The sequence below is a fragment of the Oncorhynchus clarkii genome, chromosome 24 (assembly GCF_045791955.1).
Source record: "Oncorhynchus clarkii lewisi isolate Uvic-CL-2024 chromosome 24, UVic_Ocla_1.0, whole genome shotgun sequence".
NCBI classification, from domain to species: domain Eukaryota; kingdom Metazoa; phylum Chordata; class Actinopteri; order Salmoniformes; family Salmonidae; genus Oncorhynchus; species Oncorhynchus clarkii.
The window spans coordinates 7565767-7581937 of record NC_092170.1 but is presented as its reverse complement, the minus strand read 5'-3'; the positions used below and the strand labels follow the sequence as shown (position 1 = coordinate 7581937).

Below are 16171 nucleotides of genomic sequence, written 5' to 3'. Positions count from 1 at the left end.
ATGTGTAATTGAAAGAGGAAATATAAACAGTTCCTAAGTTGTTACCAGAGTGTGCTCTGCAAATGTGTCACATCTGAAGCCAAGTACATGGGAGGAAGGTGGCTGAGTCGAAATGAAAGACATACAACAGTGGTATTTGTATACCCTGTAGGTCTAGGACACAACCCTTAGGAACTGTAGCAAGTCAATTCAAATGCTGTCTTGCCCCTTATCGCTCGCCTCAATTCACTTTAGGGTGGATTTTCAGTTTCAGTTGGAACCAAGTGGTTCACAAATGCCTGTTGAATAACGGCAGAAGCCTATATCAAACAGCGTTATCCATATGTACTCCATCGTATACATACAGTTTCGTATAGGCTATGCCATTGTTTGTGGTGTGTGGAGGATCCATTGCTCTCCTCTTTCAGCACAAGGTCCTGAGTCATTCAACCACACACACCCCTAGTATATTCCCCTCAGTGAGGCAGGGTAGAGAGGTGTGTGGGAAGTAGAGAAAAGGCGGAGTATGTAGAGGGGGAGGGAAGCTACAGCAGGGTGATAAAGATAGGCTGCAATGGGAAAGAATGCCATGTGTCTGTGGAGGACAGACAGAGAGCGAGTGAGAGTAAGGGGAGGAGGGAGCAGAGGGAGGGGGCAAAGGGAGGGATGGGAATAGGATCTGAGTGGAGAGTGGAAGCAGCGTGGCTGGCCGGGGCTGACTGCTGAATGAAAGGGCCTGTTGCTCTCCACCACCGTTCGTTTTTTTGTCCCACAAAAGAGCACATGTCCAGAGCAAACATAGGAAGGCTCTCCAACAGTCAAGCACCAGGGGGAAGGGACAGAATCACCACTATACACAGACCTTTTGGAATTCTGCCTCACTCCATTACTTAGCCCTACAGGTGGCAGGGTGAACTACCATTGCTATGAGCGGGGTAAGTGTAAAGGGAGTTGAGCTGATGTCCCGGTGGCTGTTGGTCCTACTGGTCCTACTCGCACCCCGACATGGGAACACACACCCCCAGTGCTTGGATTACAAGCCCCCCTTCCAGCCACGGGAGCCTCTGGTCTTCTGTAAGGAGTATGCCAAGTTTGGTTGCTGTGACCTGGAGAAAGATGACAAGATCTCCCAGAACTTCTACAAGATCATGGACTACTTTGACTACTTGGGTTACGTGACCTGTGCGAAATACATACGCACCATCCTCTGTCAGGTAAATTGAAGTCTGTCAGTAGTCAGATGTTAGCTAATGACTCCTTCTCTAAAACAGTCCACAAAATTGCAGGATATTTTTAGAATGGATTACCTTCTTGCACGGTTTTAAAACATTTTCACTTGTTACTAATTCATCACAGGACATGAAAAATGTATACAGATTAAGCTATCACATTTCATGAAACTATACTTCATTCAGATTTGTACACCCCTGCGCTAGTGAAATGTATGTGGACATCATGATAATAACATACCCCAGGCCTTTCCAAATGTGCACGCTGTAGATTGGAACAAATTATAGTTGGAGGTATTATGTAAGACCTTGACTTGACTGTTTGAGCATGAGAAACGACAGCACTGTTAACAATGGTGGATTTAGGGTCCTGAACCACAGTACCACAACATCACTACTGTAAACGGATTACTTGTTTCTCCTCTCCAATGAAGAGAATCACAGCCCATGTGTCCTCAGCTTTGTTTGGTTTTGGATCCAGTGGAAGTCACAGGAGGTCGGTGGCACCTTAGCTGGGGAGGACGGGATCGTGGGAATGGCTGGAATTAGTGGAATGGTATCAAATACATGGTTTCCATGTGTTTGATGCCATTCCATTTACGCCGTTCCAGCCATTATTATGAGCCGTCCTCCCCTCAGCAGCCTCCATTGGTGGAAGTGAGCTGTTGTGCTTGGCTCTCAGCTCTCCTATCAGCCATGCTGAGATACAGGCAGTGTGGTCAGTAGCTGGAGACCGAATGCCTACGGCCACTTAGCCAGGGTAAACTCTGCTCAATGATGCCCTTTGTCCGAACAGTTATCATAGATACAGGGGGCTGCTTGTGATCTGTCAAGAGGTCCACTGACCACCAGCGAAACATTGATTTCCTGTCTGGCCACTGAACAGGATATACAGTATCATATTTTCACTGGAGGGAGGGAGGGAGGGAGGGAGGGAGGGAGGGAGGGAGGGAGGGAGGGAGGGAGGGAGGGAGGGAGTGCAGGAGGGAGATGCAGGTGAGGAGTTGAATCCAGCTGAAGTAGTTGAAGGAACTACAACTTCTACTTGTGGTGGGATTAAGGCTGACTATTGGGATACAAAACAATTAGTAACATTGACGTCAGCCATTTAACTCAATATAGCCTATCCTATACCTCCTTCCCAACGTTGGAAGCTGAGAAGTCTCACATTTACCGTGATCGTGGCAACGTGGAACTCTGAAGGTTTGTCCTATACAATGTGGCACATGTGCACTCTCTCATTACCGCCCACCTCTTTTGGAAGGAGGGCCTTTTTAGAGTGTTCTTTGAGTGTATTTATGTTGACTTTTGGTGACTTATGGAGGAAAGGAAACCAACACACACAGCTTTAACCCTACCAGCTCACCCTGCACTGTGTAGTTAACCTTCTTTACAATCACAGTGTTTGTGGGTGTGCTAATCTAGGTTTTTTTTCCACGCTAAACTGTACAAATTCTAATGCCACATCTGGTTGTCATCTCTGTGAACAAAAGGCATGTGGATTTAAGTTTGACGGATTGCTGTTGTCAGAACTCCCTATCCCATCCAACGCCGGCCTAATTTACAGTATTTCCGAAGGATTTAAACAGAACGGTATAATTGGCTAAGTTACTGCATTATCAGGGCTGCCTACAGTAGAGGCCAGAGGAGTCAAAACCCATTTGATGAAACGAGATGAAACAGGGCAAAGAACAATGACCAGGGTGCAGTTCTTCAAAAGTTATCTATCTGGATTAGGATTACATGCATAGAAATAGAATGGCTAGAACTGTCAAATCATTGACTTGAATGTGGACTCCAGTTCTGCTCATTCTATTTTATATGCATAGATTTTTTTTATATGCATTTAACATTTTTTTTAAACTTGGCCCTGTTGATTTTGGGCTGAATTACACAATAAATTATATGGTTAAGGGTAGCGCTGGTATGTTTATTACAGAGAGTCATAGAAGGGTAATTGCCACCTAGAGGTTTTTGTCTCCAGTGTCTTGCAAAAGTATTCATCCCCGTTGGCGTCTTTCCTATATTGTTGCATTACAATCTGTAATTTAAATTTATTTTTATTTGGATTTTATGTAATGGACATAGACAAAATTGTCCAAATTGGTGAAGTGAAATTTTTAAAATGACTTAAAAAACAGAAAAGTGGTGGTGCATATGTATCACCCCCTTTGCTATGAAGCCCCTAAATAAGATCTGGTGCAACCAATTACCTTCAGAAGTCACATAATTAAATAAAGTCCACCTGTGTGCAATCTAAGTGTCACATGATCTGTCACATGATCTCAGTATATATACACCTGTTCTGAAAGACCCCAGAGTCTGCAACACCACCAAGCAAGCGGCACCATGAAGACCAAGGAGCTTGCCAGCAGGTCAGGGATAAAGTTGTGGAGAAGTACAAATGTGAGTTGGGTTATAAAAAAAATATCTGAAGCTTTGAATATCCCACAGAGCACCATTAAATCCATTATTCAAAAATGGAAAGAATATGGTACCACAACAAACCTGCCATGAGAGGGCTGCCCACCAAAACTTACGAACCAAGCAAGGAGGGCATTAATCAGAGAGGCAATAAAGCCCAGACCTCACTCCAATTGAAACTCTGTGGTATGACTTAAAGATTGCTGTATACCAGCGGAACCCATCCAACTTGGAGGAGCTGGAGCAGTTTTGTCTTGAAGAATGGTAAAAATCCCAGTGTTCCAAGCTTATAGAAACATACCCCAAGAGACTTGCAGCTATAGTTGAGGCAAAAGGTGGCTCTACAAAGTATTGACTTTTGGGGTGGTGAATAGTTATGCACACTCAAATTTTCAGTTTTTTGTCTTATTTCTTGCTTGTTTCACAATAAAAAATATTTTGCATCTTCAAAGTGGTAGGCATTTTGTGTAAATCAAATGATACAACCCCCCCCCCCCCCCCCCATTTGTTTTTTTTAATTCCAGGTTGTAAGGCAACAAAATAGGAGAAATGCCAAGGGGGATGAATAAATTTGCAAGCCACTGTATGTTTGGCGTAGTTCAATAGCATCTTAGATTCAGACTCAGAGATTCCCTTTTTCACCTTGGATTGAAATTGAACCAAATAAGCATGGCATGATATCAATCCTGCTTTGCTTAGCTTCACTGAACACTGGGCTCTTTTCATACAATTTCTCTGGATAGTTCCAACACATGCACAAAGGAAATGGGACTCACCATGGCCGGGTTTGTTTGTAAAGACTTGAAAGGGATTTCACCCTGCTGGGAGATAGCTGGGAAACTATTTCAGATCTGCAGAAACAAATGAACCCCTCAACAAGAGCCAAATCTAGATATTTTAAGATCTAACAGAAATGATGTAAGTAAAAAAAAATAAACATTTCCCACAAGGTGCTATGATGTGATGTGATATATCATTCATTTTGTGTATAATCAAGGCATTTCATGCATGCTTTTATGTTCTTTTTAGTGGCTATATGCCCACATTTGTCAGCTCTTACCTACTAGTTTTTACTGTACCCCCAACTCAAACACACAGTGTGGCTGTGCATAACACATACCACCTCCAGATTGCCCCCTTTTGTTTATGTCACTGCCTGACATCATGTGACTGCATAATCCACCTAACAATTTATGGTCAGCTACAGATTTCAGCCCAGAGTTGGCCAGTGCTGTTGATTTTAAAAGCTTTGACATTGAGTTTTTGAGCAGTGGTTTGAGGGTACCTTTGAGAGAGCATATCCCAGATTTAAATATAAAGAAGTAAATAAATACTCAGCAGAACTCCAGAACACATTATGACTTGGAATCATATGATATATCATTCATCAGAGTCTTTGTAACAGAACCCGTCTTTTTCAGTACCAGTCTTTAAGGTGGTTTATATGTTTGGCATAATTGTCCCAACGGTTTACCAGTGTCAAAATGAGTGTAATTTTGTGTCTTTGACTTAATAAGGGATTGGACGTTCTAAGATGCACTTCAACAGGCCTTATTTATTTCTAGAACAGTTATTACTAGCTGATCTGGTTAGTACTGGGATGAGAAGAGGACATGCCGAATTACAAATGTTTTCAAGCTTAGGGAGAGTACATCATGAAAATAGCTGCACAGTATCACGAACAGACATGGCATAGGATTAACCTGTGGACTATACTTTTGAAGATTATATACGACATTACACAAATCAAGTGGCTATATACTACAGCTTAAGTGGTAGCTCATTATGAAAGTTATCAGCCGATAAGGTAGGTCTACTGATCATGAAGTTTTGCTCAAAAGCGTGTGTCGTCCAAGCCCCAAAAGCTCTGCCACTTTCAAACAAGGTTTCCTTATCCTTGCAGGAGTGCTCTCCCTACTCTGCCCACCTGTATGATGCTGAGGATGCCAACACGCCCATGAGGGAGCTGCCAGGCCTGTGCGGAGACTACTGCTCTGAGTTCTGGCACCAGTGCCGCTACACCATTAGCCTGCTCACCGATAACAACGCCACGGTGGGCATAGAGGAGGACCGCAATAAGTTCTGTAACTTCCTGGAACTCAAAGACAGGGAGTACTGCTACCCCAACGTGCTCTCTGACGACAAGCTCAATGCCAACCTGGGAGATGTTCGGGCGGACCCCGAGGGCTGTCTGCAGCTGTGTCTGCAGGAGGTGGCCAACAGCCTGAGGAACCCAGTGGCAATGGTCCATGCCGACGACGGGACCCACCGCTTCTTTGTGGCCGAGCAGCTGGGCTACGTGTGGGCGTACCTGGCCAACGGCTCCCGTATTGACCGGCCCTTCCTCAACCTGACCAAGGCAGTGCTCACCTCGCCCTGGGCGGGGGATGAGAGAGGCTTCCTCTGCATGGCCCTCCACCCGCGCTTCACTGTGGTGCGGAAGGCCTATGTCTACTACTCTGTGTCTGTGAAGAAGGAGGAGAGGATCCGCATTAGTGAGTTTACACTGTCCGCTGATGATATGAACCAACTAGACCACTCCTCAGAGAGGTAAGAGAAGTATCACCAAATAGCATGGACTGAATCAGAACCTGTAGTGTCATCGGCTCCATTCACATGAATGTATTTGACATTTTGAAACAAATCTGAACGAACCAGCAGATTTGAAATAGAGATCTGCAACTACACTCATCCTATCAGATTTCTAATTTAGTGATGTTTGGTCATGAGTGGTTTTCTTTGTAGAACTATTTTGGAAGTGGTGGAACCTGCCTCGAACCACAACGGGGGCCAACTTCTCTTCGGGCACGATGGCTACCTCTATGTCTTCATCGGTGATGGCGGAAGAGCAGGGGACCCCTTTGGCAAGTTTGGGAACTCCCAGAATAAGTGAGTCACTGTGCTCTATACATTTCAAACACATTCAGGGGAAACAAATTAGTGGATGACATTTAGTGTATTTCTAGCCTTCACCCCATGTTGATGTTTTTGGAAGGTCAGAATGATATGTTTGCTTCAGAGACGTCCATTTTTCAAATGTTGAAGATACAGTTATCATTCAACTAAGGACACCTAAACAGTAGTGTTGGAGTATTAGAGATAGTAGTGGATGGAAACGCTTAATGTGATGTGCTGGCTCTTTAAAGTATACTTATTTACAGACAAGAAATTACGGGAAAAATAAGGGTTCAAAACATTAAACCTATAGCGTGACATATTTTTTTTTATGCCAGGAGAGTTCTAAGCTACAGTAAAGGGACCATAGGGCACAGTTAGTATTTTAGTGTGTTTGTAAACTGTAGTACTCAACTCTCACACTATGTGACCTTCTCATATGATACTACAGTGATACATGATTCTATAATTAGGGCTAGACGTCCCGCTAGCGGGACAACTTCCGGTGAAACTGGAGGGCGCGCAATTCAAATAAATAATCATAAAAATATGGATATTAAACATTTAGGTACATACAAGTGTCTTATATCGGTTGAAGTCTTGAATTCTTGTTAATCTAACTGCACTGTCCGATTTACAGTAGCTATTACAGCGAAAGCATGCCATGCGATTGTTTGAGGACGGCGCCCCACATCAAATATTTTTCCACAGGCACAGGTTTCATAAATTCACAAATAGCGATGAAATATTCACTTACTTTTTGAAAATCTTCCTCTGATTTGTCATCCAAAGGGTCCCAGCTACAACATGTAGTGTCGTTTTGTTAGATTAAATCCTTCTTTATATCCCAAAAAGTCAGTTTAGTTGGGGCCATCGATTTGAGTAATCCACTCGTTCAACCTGCAGAGAAAGGAACCCGAAAATCTACCCCTGAACTTTGTTTCAACAAGTCAAAATACATTTCTATTCACTCCTCAGATACTCTAAAATGTAATCAAACTATAATATTTCTTACGGAAAGAAGTATGTTCAATAGGAAATACATTTTAGCAGGTGTGTCTTGTCTTCATGGCACGCCCAAACACGAATTTCCAGGATTGTGTCCCTGTACTAAAACTGATATTTCTTATTCGTTTTGGAAATTACAAGCCTGAAACCTTGAACATAGACTGCTGACATCCTGTGGAAGCAATAGGAATTGCATAATGGGAGCTAGAATTCAGTATGCCCCTATACTTTCCATTGTAAGAGCATGGTCTCTCTCAAAAAAAAGATTCTGGTTGGTTTTTCTTTGGATTTTCTCCTACAGTATCTATTGTGTTATATTCTACTACATTATTTTAACATTTCTACAAACTTCGAAGTGTTTTCTTTCCAATGGTACCAATTATATGCATATCCTGGCTTCAGGGCCTGAGCAACAGGTAGTTTACTTTGGACACGTCATTTAGACAGGAAGTGGAGAAAAAAGGGTTAAAAAGGGTTAAAGTTTTTTAAAGAATGGAAAATACTGTTGCCATGGTAAATGTCTAGTAATTATTATATTTATGGTAAACTAATACACATCATAGATTAACTTTATGTCTGAGTTGTCACAAGTTTAATATTACAGAATATTAATTGACTCCAGAGGGTAGAATAATATTTTACTAGAAACTTTGACTAGACATTTCTCTAGGGATTGAGGGAGTGACACATTTATGGATTTAAGCTCAACGTTTTCCAATTAAATTACAAGACCTTCAGAAATGCCACTCAGCAGCTATTCATGAAAGTGCGATTTTATGACCGTACTTGTCAGTGGTGGCAAAATTGGGAGAGAATCGCCATGTATGACCTCAACCCCTGAGCATTTGACATGACAAACATTCAGCTCAACGTTATGTGTACATTTATGCAGACAGAGACGGTACAGTTGTTCACAATATTATCCTTGTAAGTTTAGCTCTCTCCTGGCAGGGGCAGGGGTTGGCAGTGCCCAGAGTCTACAGAGTGTCGCAGGGCCATTCAGAAATGACTCAAAGCCTCTATAGTTATAACACAATGGCAGAATTGTACACACAGTGATATTATGAAAAAAACATCACTGAGCTTTGGACAGTCTGTGTCTTAGAATGCATTTTTATTTTGAACCATGGGCAAGGACAGGGCATAACATTGCCAGTCAGGTTCTAAGTGAGTGCCACCCCCACAGAGTATTGGTCAGTGGCCAGTGTCTGGACCTGCAGTGCCAGGCCAAAAGTAATACTTATGCGGAATGTTGTCGGACGATGTCTGGCCTTTTCGTACCATGTGATAATTACTACAGTCTTGTGTAGTTGAGCTTTAAAAGGGAAGTTTACCTCTCATTTTAAAGACCTGAGTGGAGGTAAAATATCTGCTACTCTGTTCAGAATATTACAATGTAGATGTAAATGTGGTGCAGAGGAGGCTGGTGAGAGGAGCTATAGGAGAAAGGGGCTCATTGTAATGGCTGGAATGGAATAAATGGAACAGTATCAAACAAATCACAAAAAATATGGAAAATGCATGATTGATTCCAGCCATAACAATGAGCTCATCCTCCTATCTTCAACAGCAGCAAGACGTACAGTAAGAACAGGTGCTCTAAATCAAACCTTGTTATGTGTTATTCTCAGAAGAGGGTTATGTCTAGTTTATAGTTGGGTAGCTCTAGTGTATAGCAGAATGCATGCATGCGGAAATAAGGGGATCTTTACATCACAGCTTTACCACGGGGGGCGGTACTTACGGTAAAGGCATTCTATTGAGTTCCATTGGGTGGAAACATCCCTTTCAGTTCATCGCAGGAGAAGAAAGATGAGCAGAGGGTTTCTTGACAGCCAATGAATGGGAGGCCAGGGATATGAGGGTTGTGGAGCCTGCCAAGGCTAATATTTACACAAGACACGAATGCTGTGGGCCGCATAATAGTATGTGTGTATCAGAGAGAGAGAGAGAGAGAGACATTGTTACAACACTGTATATATACATAATATGATATTTGTAATGTCTTTATTATTTTGGATCTTCTGTGAGTGCAATGTTTTCTGTTCATTTTGATTGTTTATTTCACTTTTGTATATTATTTACTTCACTTGCTTTGGCAATGTTAACTTACGTTTCCCATGCCAATAAAGCCCCTTGAATTGAATTTGAATTGAATTGAGAGAGAGAGAAATTCCACTATTTATTTATTTGGACAGTGAAGCTAAAATGATTCATTTGGCTCTATACCTCAGAATTTTGGATTTGAGATGAAATGTTTTATATGAGGTGACAGTACAGAATGTCAACTTTTATTTGAGGGTATTTTCATATCTGTTTTATCGTTTAGAAATGCAAGCAATTTATGCACTTTATGTATTTAGTCATAAGTATTTGGATACATCCACTTATAGTGTATTAAATATAGTCAAACGTTTTTAATATTAGGTCCCATTTTCCTAGCACACAATGACTACATCAAACTTGTCTACTCTACAACCTTGTTGGATGCATTTGCAGTTTGTTTTGGTTGTGTTTCAGATGATGTTGTGGTCAATAGAAATAAATGGTAAATAATACAAAAATAATTATTGTAAATAAGAATAGAATATGTTTCTGGATACTTCTACATTAATGTTGATGTTACCATGATTATGGATAATCATGAAGGAATTATGAATAATGATGAGTGAGAAAGTCATGGAGGCATAAATATCATTCCCCCAAAAATGCTCTAGGGTCATGACCTTTGTGCATCTATAACGTACTCACTCATCATTAAACATAAATGTTTTTGATGACTGTTGTGATACACTAGCCTGGTCTCGTAGACTAGACGCAACATAGTAAACAGAAATCCGAGACACTCAATTTAGCATGATATGTTACGTTTCGTATGGTTACATAAGACATATGGTTACTTAAAGCAAGAATGAAAGTACGGCAGTATGTATGATGCGAAAGTCTAGCAACCCAAAGGTTGTGAGTTTGAATCTCATCATGGACAACTTCAGCATTTTTGCTAATTAGCAACTTTTCAACTACTTACTACCTTTTCAGCTACTTTGCAACTACTTAGCATGTTAGCTAACCCTTTCACTAACCCTAACCTTAAACCTTTTAACTAACCCTTCCCCTAACACTAACCTTAATCCTTGTCTGAAATGAATTTGAATCTCATCCTGAATAACTTCAGCATTTTAGCTAATTAGCAACTTTTCAAATACTTACTACTTTTCTTTTTACTTTGCAACTACTTAGCATGTTAGCTAACTCTTCCCCTAACCCTAACACTTTTAGCTAACCCTAACTCCTAAACTTAACCCTTACCCATAGCCTAGCTAATGTTAGCCAGCTAGCTAGAATTCATTATATCATACATTTTGCAAATTCACAACATATTGTACGTTTTGCAAATTCGTAACATATAATGTAAATTGTAACATACCATACGAAATGAGTGATGAGCAAATTTAATACATATCATACGAAATGTAACATACAGTGCCTTGAAAACGTATTCAACCCCTTGGCTTTTTCCCTATTTTGTTGCATTACAACCTGTAGATTAAATCGATTTTTATTTGGATTTCATGTAATGGACAAACACAAAATAGTCAAAATTGGTGAAGTGAAATTAAAAAAGTAACTTGTTTAGAAAAAAAATCTAAATTTTAAACGTAAAAGTGGTGCGTGCATATGTATTCAGCCCTTTACTATGAAGCCCATAAATAAGACCCGGTGCAACTAATTACCTTCACAAGTCACATAATTAGTTAAATAAAGTCCACCTGTGTGCAATCTAAGTGTCACATGATCTGTCACATGATCTCATTATGGATACACCTGTTCTGAAAGGCCCCAGAGTCTGCAACACAACTAAGAAAGGAGCACCACCAAGCGAGCGGCACCATGAAGAACTCCACAGAGCTGGGCTTTACGAGAGAGTGTCCAGAAAAAAGCCTTTGCTGAAAGACAAAAATAAGCAAATGCGTTGGTGTTCGCCAAAAGGCATTTGGGAGACTCCCCAAACACATGGAAGAAGATACTCTGGTCAGATGAGACTAAAATGTAGCTTTTTGGCCATCAAGGAAAACGCTATGTCTGGAGCAAAGCCAACACCTCATCACCCTGAGAAAATCATCCCCACAGTGAAGCATGGTGGTGGCAGCATCATGCTGTGGGTATGTTTTTCATCGGCAGGGACTGGGAAACTGGTCCGAATTGAAGGACTGATGGATTGATGGATGGTTTGAGGGGAAACATTTAAATGTCTTGCAATGGCCTAGTCAAAGCACAGACCTCATTCCAATTGAGAATCCGTGGAATGACTTAAAGATTGCTGTACACCAGCGGAATGTTGTGTAAATCAAATGATACAAACCCCTCAAAAAATCTATTTTAATTCCAGGTTGTAAGGCAACAAAATAGGAAAAATGACAAGGGGTGCGAATACCTTCGCAAGCCACTGTATCATACTAGAGTGTCTCAGATTTACAAAATGGTCTGAGACCAGGTTGGATACACAAACACAAATGAAAAACAACGACAGAAGCACACACAACAATGACAGAAGCACACACTAAAACGCTCGTACATTTTCCTATGAATAAACTCCACCCCATGTGTGCGTAGGTCCACTCTGTTGGGCAAGGTGCTGCGTCTCGATGTGGACAACAACGATGACATGGACCCCTACAGTATCCCGTCAGACAATCCTTTCCTGGGGGAGAAGGACTCGCTGCCTGAGATCTATGCCTACGGGGTGCGTAACATGTGGCGCTGCTCCATCGACCGGGGCGACCCCATCACCGGGCAGGGCCGTGGCCGACTGTTCTGCGGGGACGTGGGGCAGAACAAGTTTGAAGAGGTGGACCTCATCGTCAAGGGTGGCAACTACGGCTGGAGAGCCAAGGAGGGCTTCTCCTGCTATGACAACAGGCTGTGTCGCAACTCCTCTCTTGGTAAGTAGGCTACTCCTCCTACAGGCTTGGTAGAAGTGTCAGGCTGATTCTCTATCAAGCATCAGCTCATTTTAAGTTCAGATATCTATTAAATCCCTTAAGCGGTGAAAACATTCTTGCAGCGTGTTTCCAAAGTGAGATGTGTTGTTGTATTACATTTTTTTCTCCTCAGATGACATTCTACCTATTTTCGCTTACCCCCACAAACTGGGGAAGTCGGTCACTGGAGGCTACATATACCGAGGCTGCCAGATGCCTAATCTCAATGGCCTCTACATATTCGGGGATTTTATGAGTGGGTGTGTGTTTATACAACATAACCTACATTTATCCAATGTTATACCAATCAATATGCTGAAAATGTTCCATAGTTTGTCATGCCTCGAAAAGAAGTTGATAGACAAATGTTCTTAACATTGAAAGATTATTGCCAAATGTTTCAAATGCATAAAAACAATAGCATTACAATAGTTTTTTTTTGCCCTAAAACTCACTTGACACATGCACAATCTGAGTGACTACTTGTCTGCCTAGGCGCCTAATGTCACTGAAGGAGAACCAAAGCACTGGGAAGTGGGAGTACAAGGAGATCTGTATGGGAAAAGGCCAGACGTGCCGATTCCCCAAACTCATCAACAGCTATTACAAATACATAATCTCCTTTGCTGAAGATGAGGCAGGTAACCTTGACAACTAGCTTTGCATGTTTTTGTGTCTCTTTGTGTTTTGTTCGTACTGATCCGTACATGAAAAGGCCATTAGGGGATGCATGCTGCTTGTGAATTCACTCACCCAAGGCAACCATGACAAATTGCTTCTCTGAGTTATTTCATGATGAGCGTCTGCTGCTTTTGAACGGCAATAAAAAAATAAAAACACCCAGTTCAAACCCAGTGGTGCACCACTTAGTGCATGCTCTTTAACTTCAGATAAGTTTCAAAAAGCAATCTTGTTCAGAATTCCTGACTTCAAAGCTGATTAGAGTGGGAAGAGGTTCAAAAGAAACGGTCTGTCTTCATTTCACTTTGAAAGTGTTGCATATCTTTGTGCTGGGTCTTAGATCCTTTTCCCCTCTTGTTTCTAGGGGAGCTGTACTTCCTGGCAACGGGAGCTCCCAGTGCGTCTGCCAGAGCGGGGGTGATCTATAAGATAGTAGATCCATCCAGGTATTAAACTAGGGTCCCAATGTCCCAACAGCCAGGGGGCTCTGGGAATTAATCTTGAATTAATGAAAGATTCCCAAAACAGACATACCTTTGCCAGATATACTAATGTCTATTGTCCATCCAATTATTGATCTGGTCTTCAATCCCCCTGTGTTTGTTTAGTACATATCTTACTTTAACTATGTAATCACAAATGTAATCGCTCTGTGTCACGCTAAGGGAATATCTGCTAAATCCTTTACCCTGAAATGCAATTTACTGAATATAATGTGCTTATCTATGATATAATTGTTTTTTTCATGTGGTTATGATAACGTATGATTAAAATCACACAATACTGTATTATTAGGAGATATCATAGTTAGAGATATCAGAGTTATCATGAGCAGCTTTGGAATCAATGGATTTCTCTCACCATCTAGGAGAGCACCTCCAGGCAAGTGCAGCTTCAAGCCCACTCTTGTCAAGATTAAGGGCAAGCTGATTCACTTCCACCCGACGGAGGGTAAGTGACACCACAAACAAACACGAGTCGCTCTGTGTTTGCGGGCTATCATGAGTCATAGTGCAACACATCTCGGTCAGTTGGAGTGGTCTAAAGGGCTGTTTCTCTCGCTTGACATCCTCTCTACAGAGTTTGTCATTGACAAGAAGCCGATGACTACTGCTGTGCCCACTACTACGGCTAGAAGAACAGCTACTACCACTCTCCGTACTCCTCCGACCACCATGCGTTCTACGACGACAAGACCTACCTACAGACCGCCAACTGCAACCCTGAAGGCTACCGCTAAACCTGCAACGACGCGGGCTACAGTTAAACCTTCAACGATGAGGGCTACTATTAAACCTGCAACGACGCGGGCTACAGTTAAACCTTCAACGATGAGGGCTACTATTAAACCTCTGACGACGCGGGCTACTGTTAAACCTGCAGCAACAACTTCCAACCCCACCTCAATGCAGCAGAGGCCTACTGGTACCGCTACACCTGCCCTGACCACCTCATGGAGGCAGGTAGTGACGGCCAGGCCAGGTCATGCCACCACTCTTTCCCGGCAGAGAATGTCGTTGTCCTACACCAGGCCCACTGTTACTCCGAAGCCCCGACCACGGTTGACAACTGGAGCCAGAAGGCCCTCTCCACCAACAGCACGACCCTTGACCCGACCACAACCACACGACATGGTCAGACCCCCACCACTAGGGGATACGACCAACCGGCCCCAGACCACACCAAGGCCCATGTACTGTACAGCTTCAACAAAGCCCACCACCCAGAGGCCTAACTTCACCCTCTCAAAGGTCCAGGACAAGCTCCTGAAAGGCCAGAGTGACAAGATAGACCGTTCCACAAGGAACCGGTTCAACAAGAAGGACCGGGGCTCCCAACCTGGGAAGCAGCGGCGCCGGAAGCACCGGGCTGGGTCTGTGAGGCTGATCAGTGCAGAGCAGCTATCGGACCGTGGGCGGGTGGAGATTTACATACGGGGGGAGTGGGGTACAGTGTGTGATGACTTGTTTAGTAGTAAAGCGGCCACGGTGGTGTGCCAGCAACTAGGATTCCCTGTAGCCCTGCGTGTGGCTAAACGGGCGGAGTTGGGGGGCGGCAGTGGCAGTATCCTGCTAGATGATGTGGAGTGTGAAGGCACAGAGAGGACGTTACTGGACTGCAAACGGGCAAAGGTGGGCAAGCACAACTGTGCACACGATGAGGATGTGGGGGTGGTGTGTGGCTACCACCACGACGAGGATAAATAATGAGCCAAACGACGTCTGATTGGGGGATCATTGCTACTCTCCTGTGCATGAACAGAATCTTCCTCTATGTACTGTACTTCAGGGCACAAACTGTGGTCAGACACATCTCACCCTTCTACTCCCCCACACATACTCACACACACTGCGAATTCAAGATGAATTCAAGATGATTAACAACAATTGTTGATTGTAGACTAGACATCCTGATACTTTACTTCAGAGGCAGAATCCCTTTCCTTCCTTGTCTCTCTTCCAGAAAAAAGTGTATCACTTTACAATACTGTCCTCTGCTGGAAGAAATGGCATATATTTTGTTGAAATTATAATTTTTTACATTGTATGAATTGATAATTACATATGTTTTCTTTTTCATAAAACAAAATTCTACATGTGAAGAAGTGATGTCAAAATAATAATTATAATAATGATAATGAAAAGGAAAATGCTGGACATTGTGTGCTTTATTATTGTAAAATATGACTGATTATATACAGTATGTAAACTGTTTAAGGCCATTGAGACGAATAAATTGAGATTTCAATTGAATTCTTGCTCCTCATTTCTACTCAAGCAAGCATACTGCATCACCCATGGACAACCCGATAAAACGATACTGTTATTCAGAGGACTAATGGCTGCGTTCACATGCTAGTCGGAACTAGGAAACTCAACTTGCTAATAGGTTGTAGTTATACATGTTCCGACTAGCACTTGAACGAGGCATAATGCTGGACGATAAGGGAGAAGGGTGGTTTCATGTGCTCAT

The 16171-nt window shown here is 42.5% G+C and overlaps 1 protein-coding gene across 1 annotated transcript; it reads left to right on the top strand.

Annotated features, from left to right (window-relative positions):
* Positions 1-905: 905 nt before the first annotated feature.
* LOC139382776 (HHIP-like protein 1) lies at positions 906-15558 on the top strand. Its single transcript, XM_071126922.1, has 9 exons — positions 906-1193; positions 5536-6182; positions 6378-6521; positions 12150-12478; positions 12651-12777; positions 13013-13158; positions 13563-13644; positions 14067-14149; positions 14279-15558. Exons 1-9 carry the CDS (start codon positions 906-908, stop codon positions 15403-15405), a joined length of 2973 nt encoding a protein of 990 aa, XP_070983023.1. The 3' UTR covers positions 15406-15558.
* Positions 15559-16171: the final 613 nt, after the last annotated feature.

Excerpts from the sequence above, each read along its gene's own strand:
- LOC139382776 (XM_071126922.1), top strand. The coding sequence starts at position 906 with ATGAGCGGGGTAAGTGTAAAGGGAGTTGAGCTGATGTCCCGGTGGCTG. Across the intron at positions 6,522-12,149 it reads TTTGGGAACTCCCAGAATAA|GTCCACTCTGTTGGGCAAGG; the intron begins GTGAGTCACTGT and ends ATGTGTGCGTAG. Across the intron at positions 13,645-14,066 it reads AAGATAGTAGATCCATCCAG|GAGAGCACCTCCAGGCAAGT; the intron begins GTATTAAACTAG and ends CTCACCATCTAG.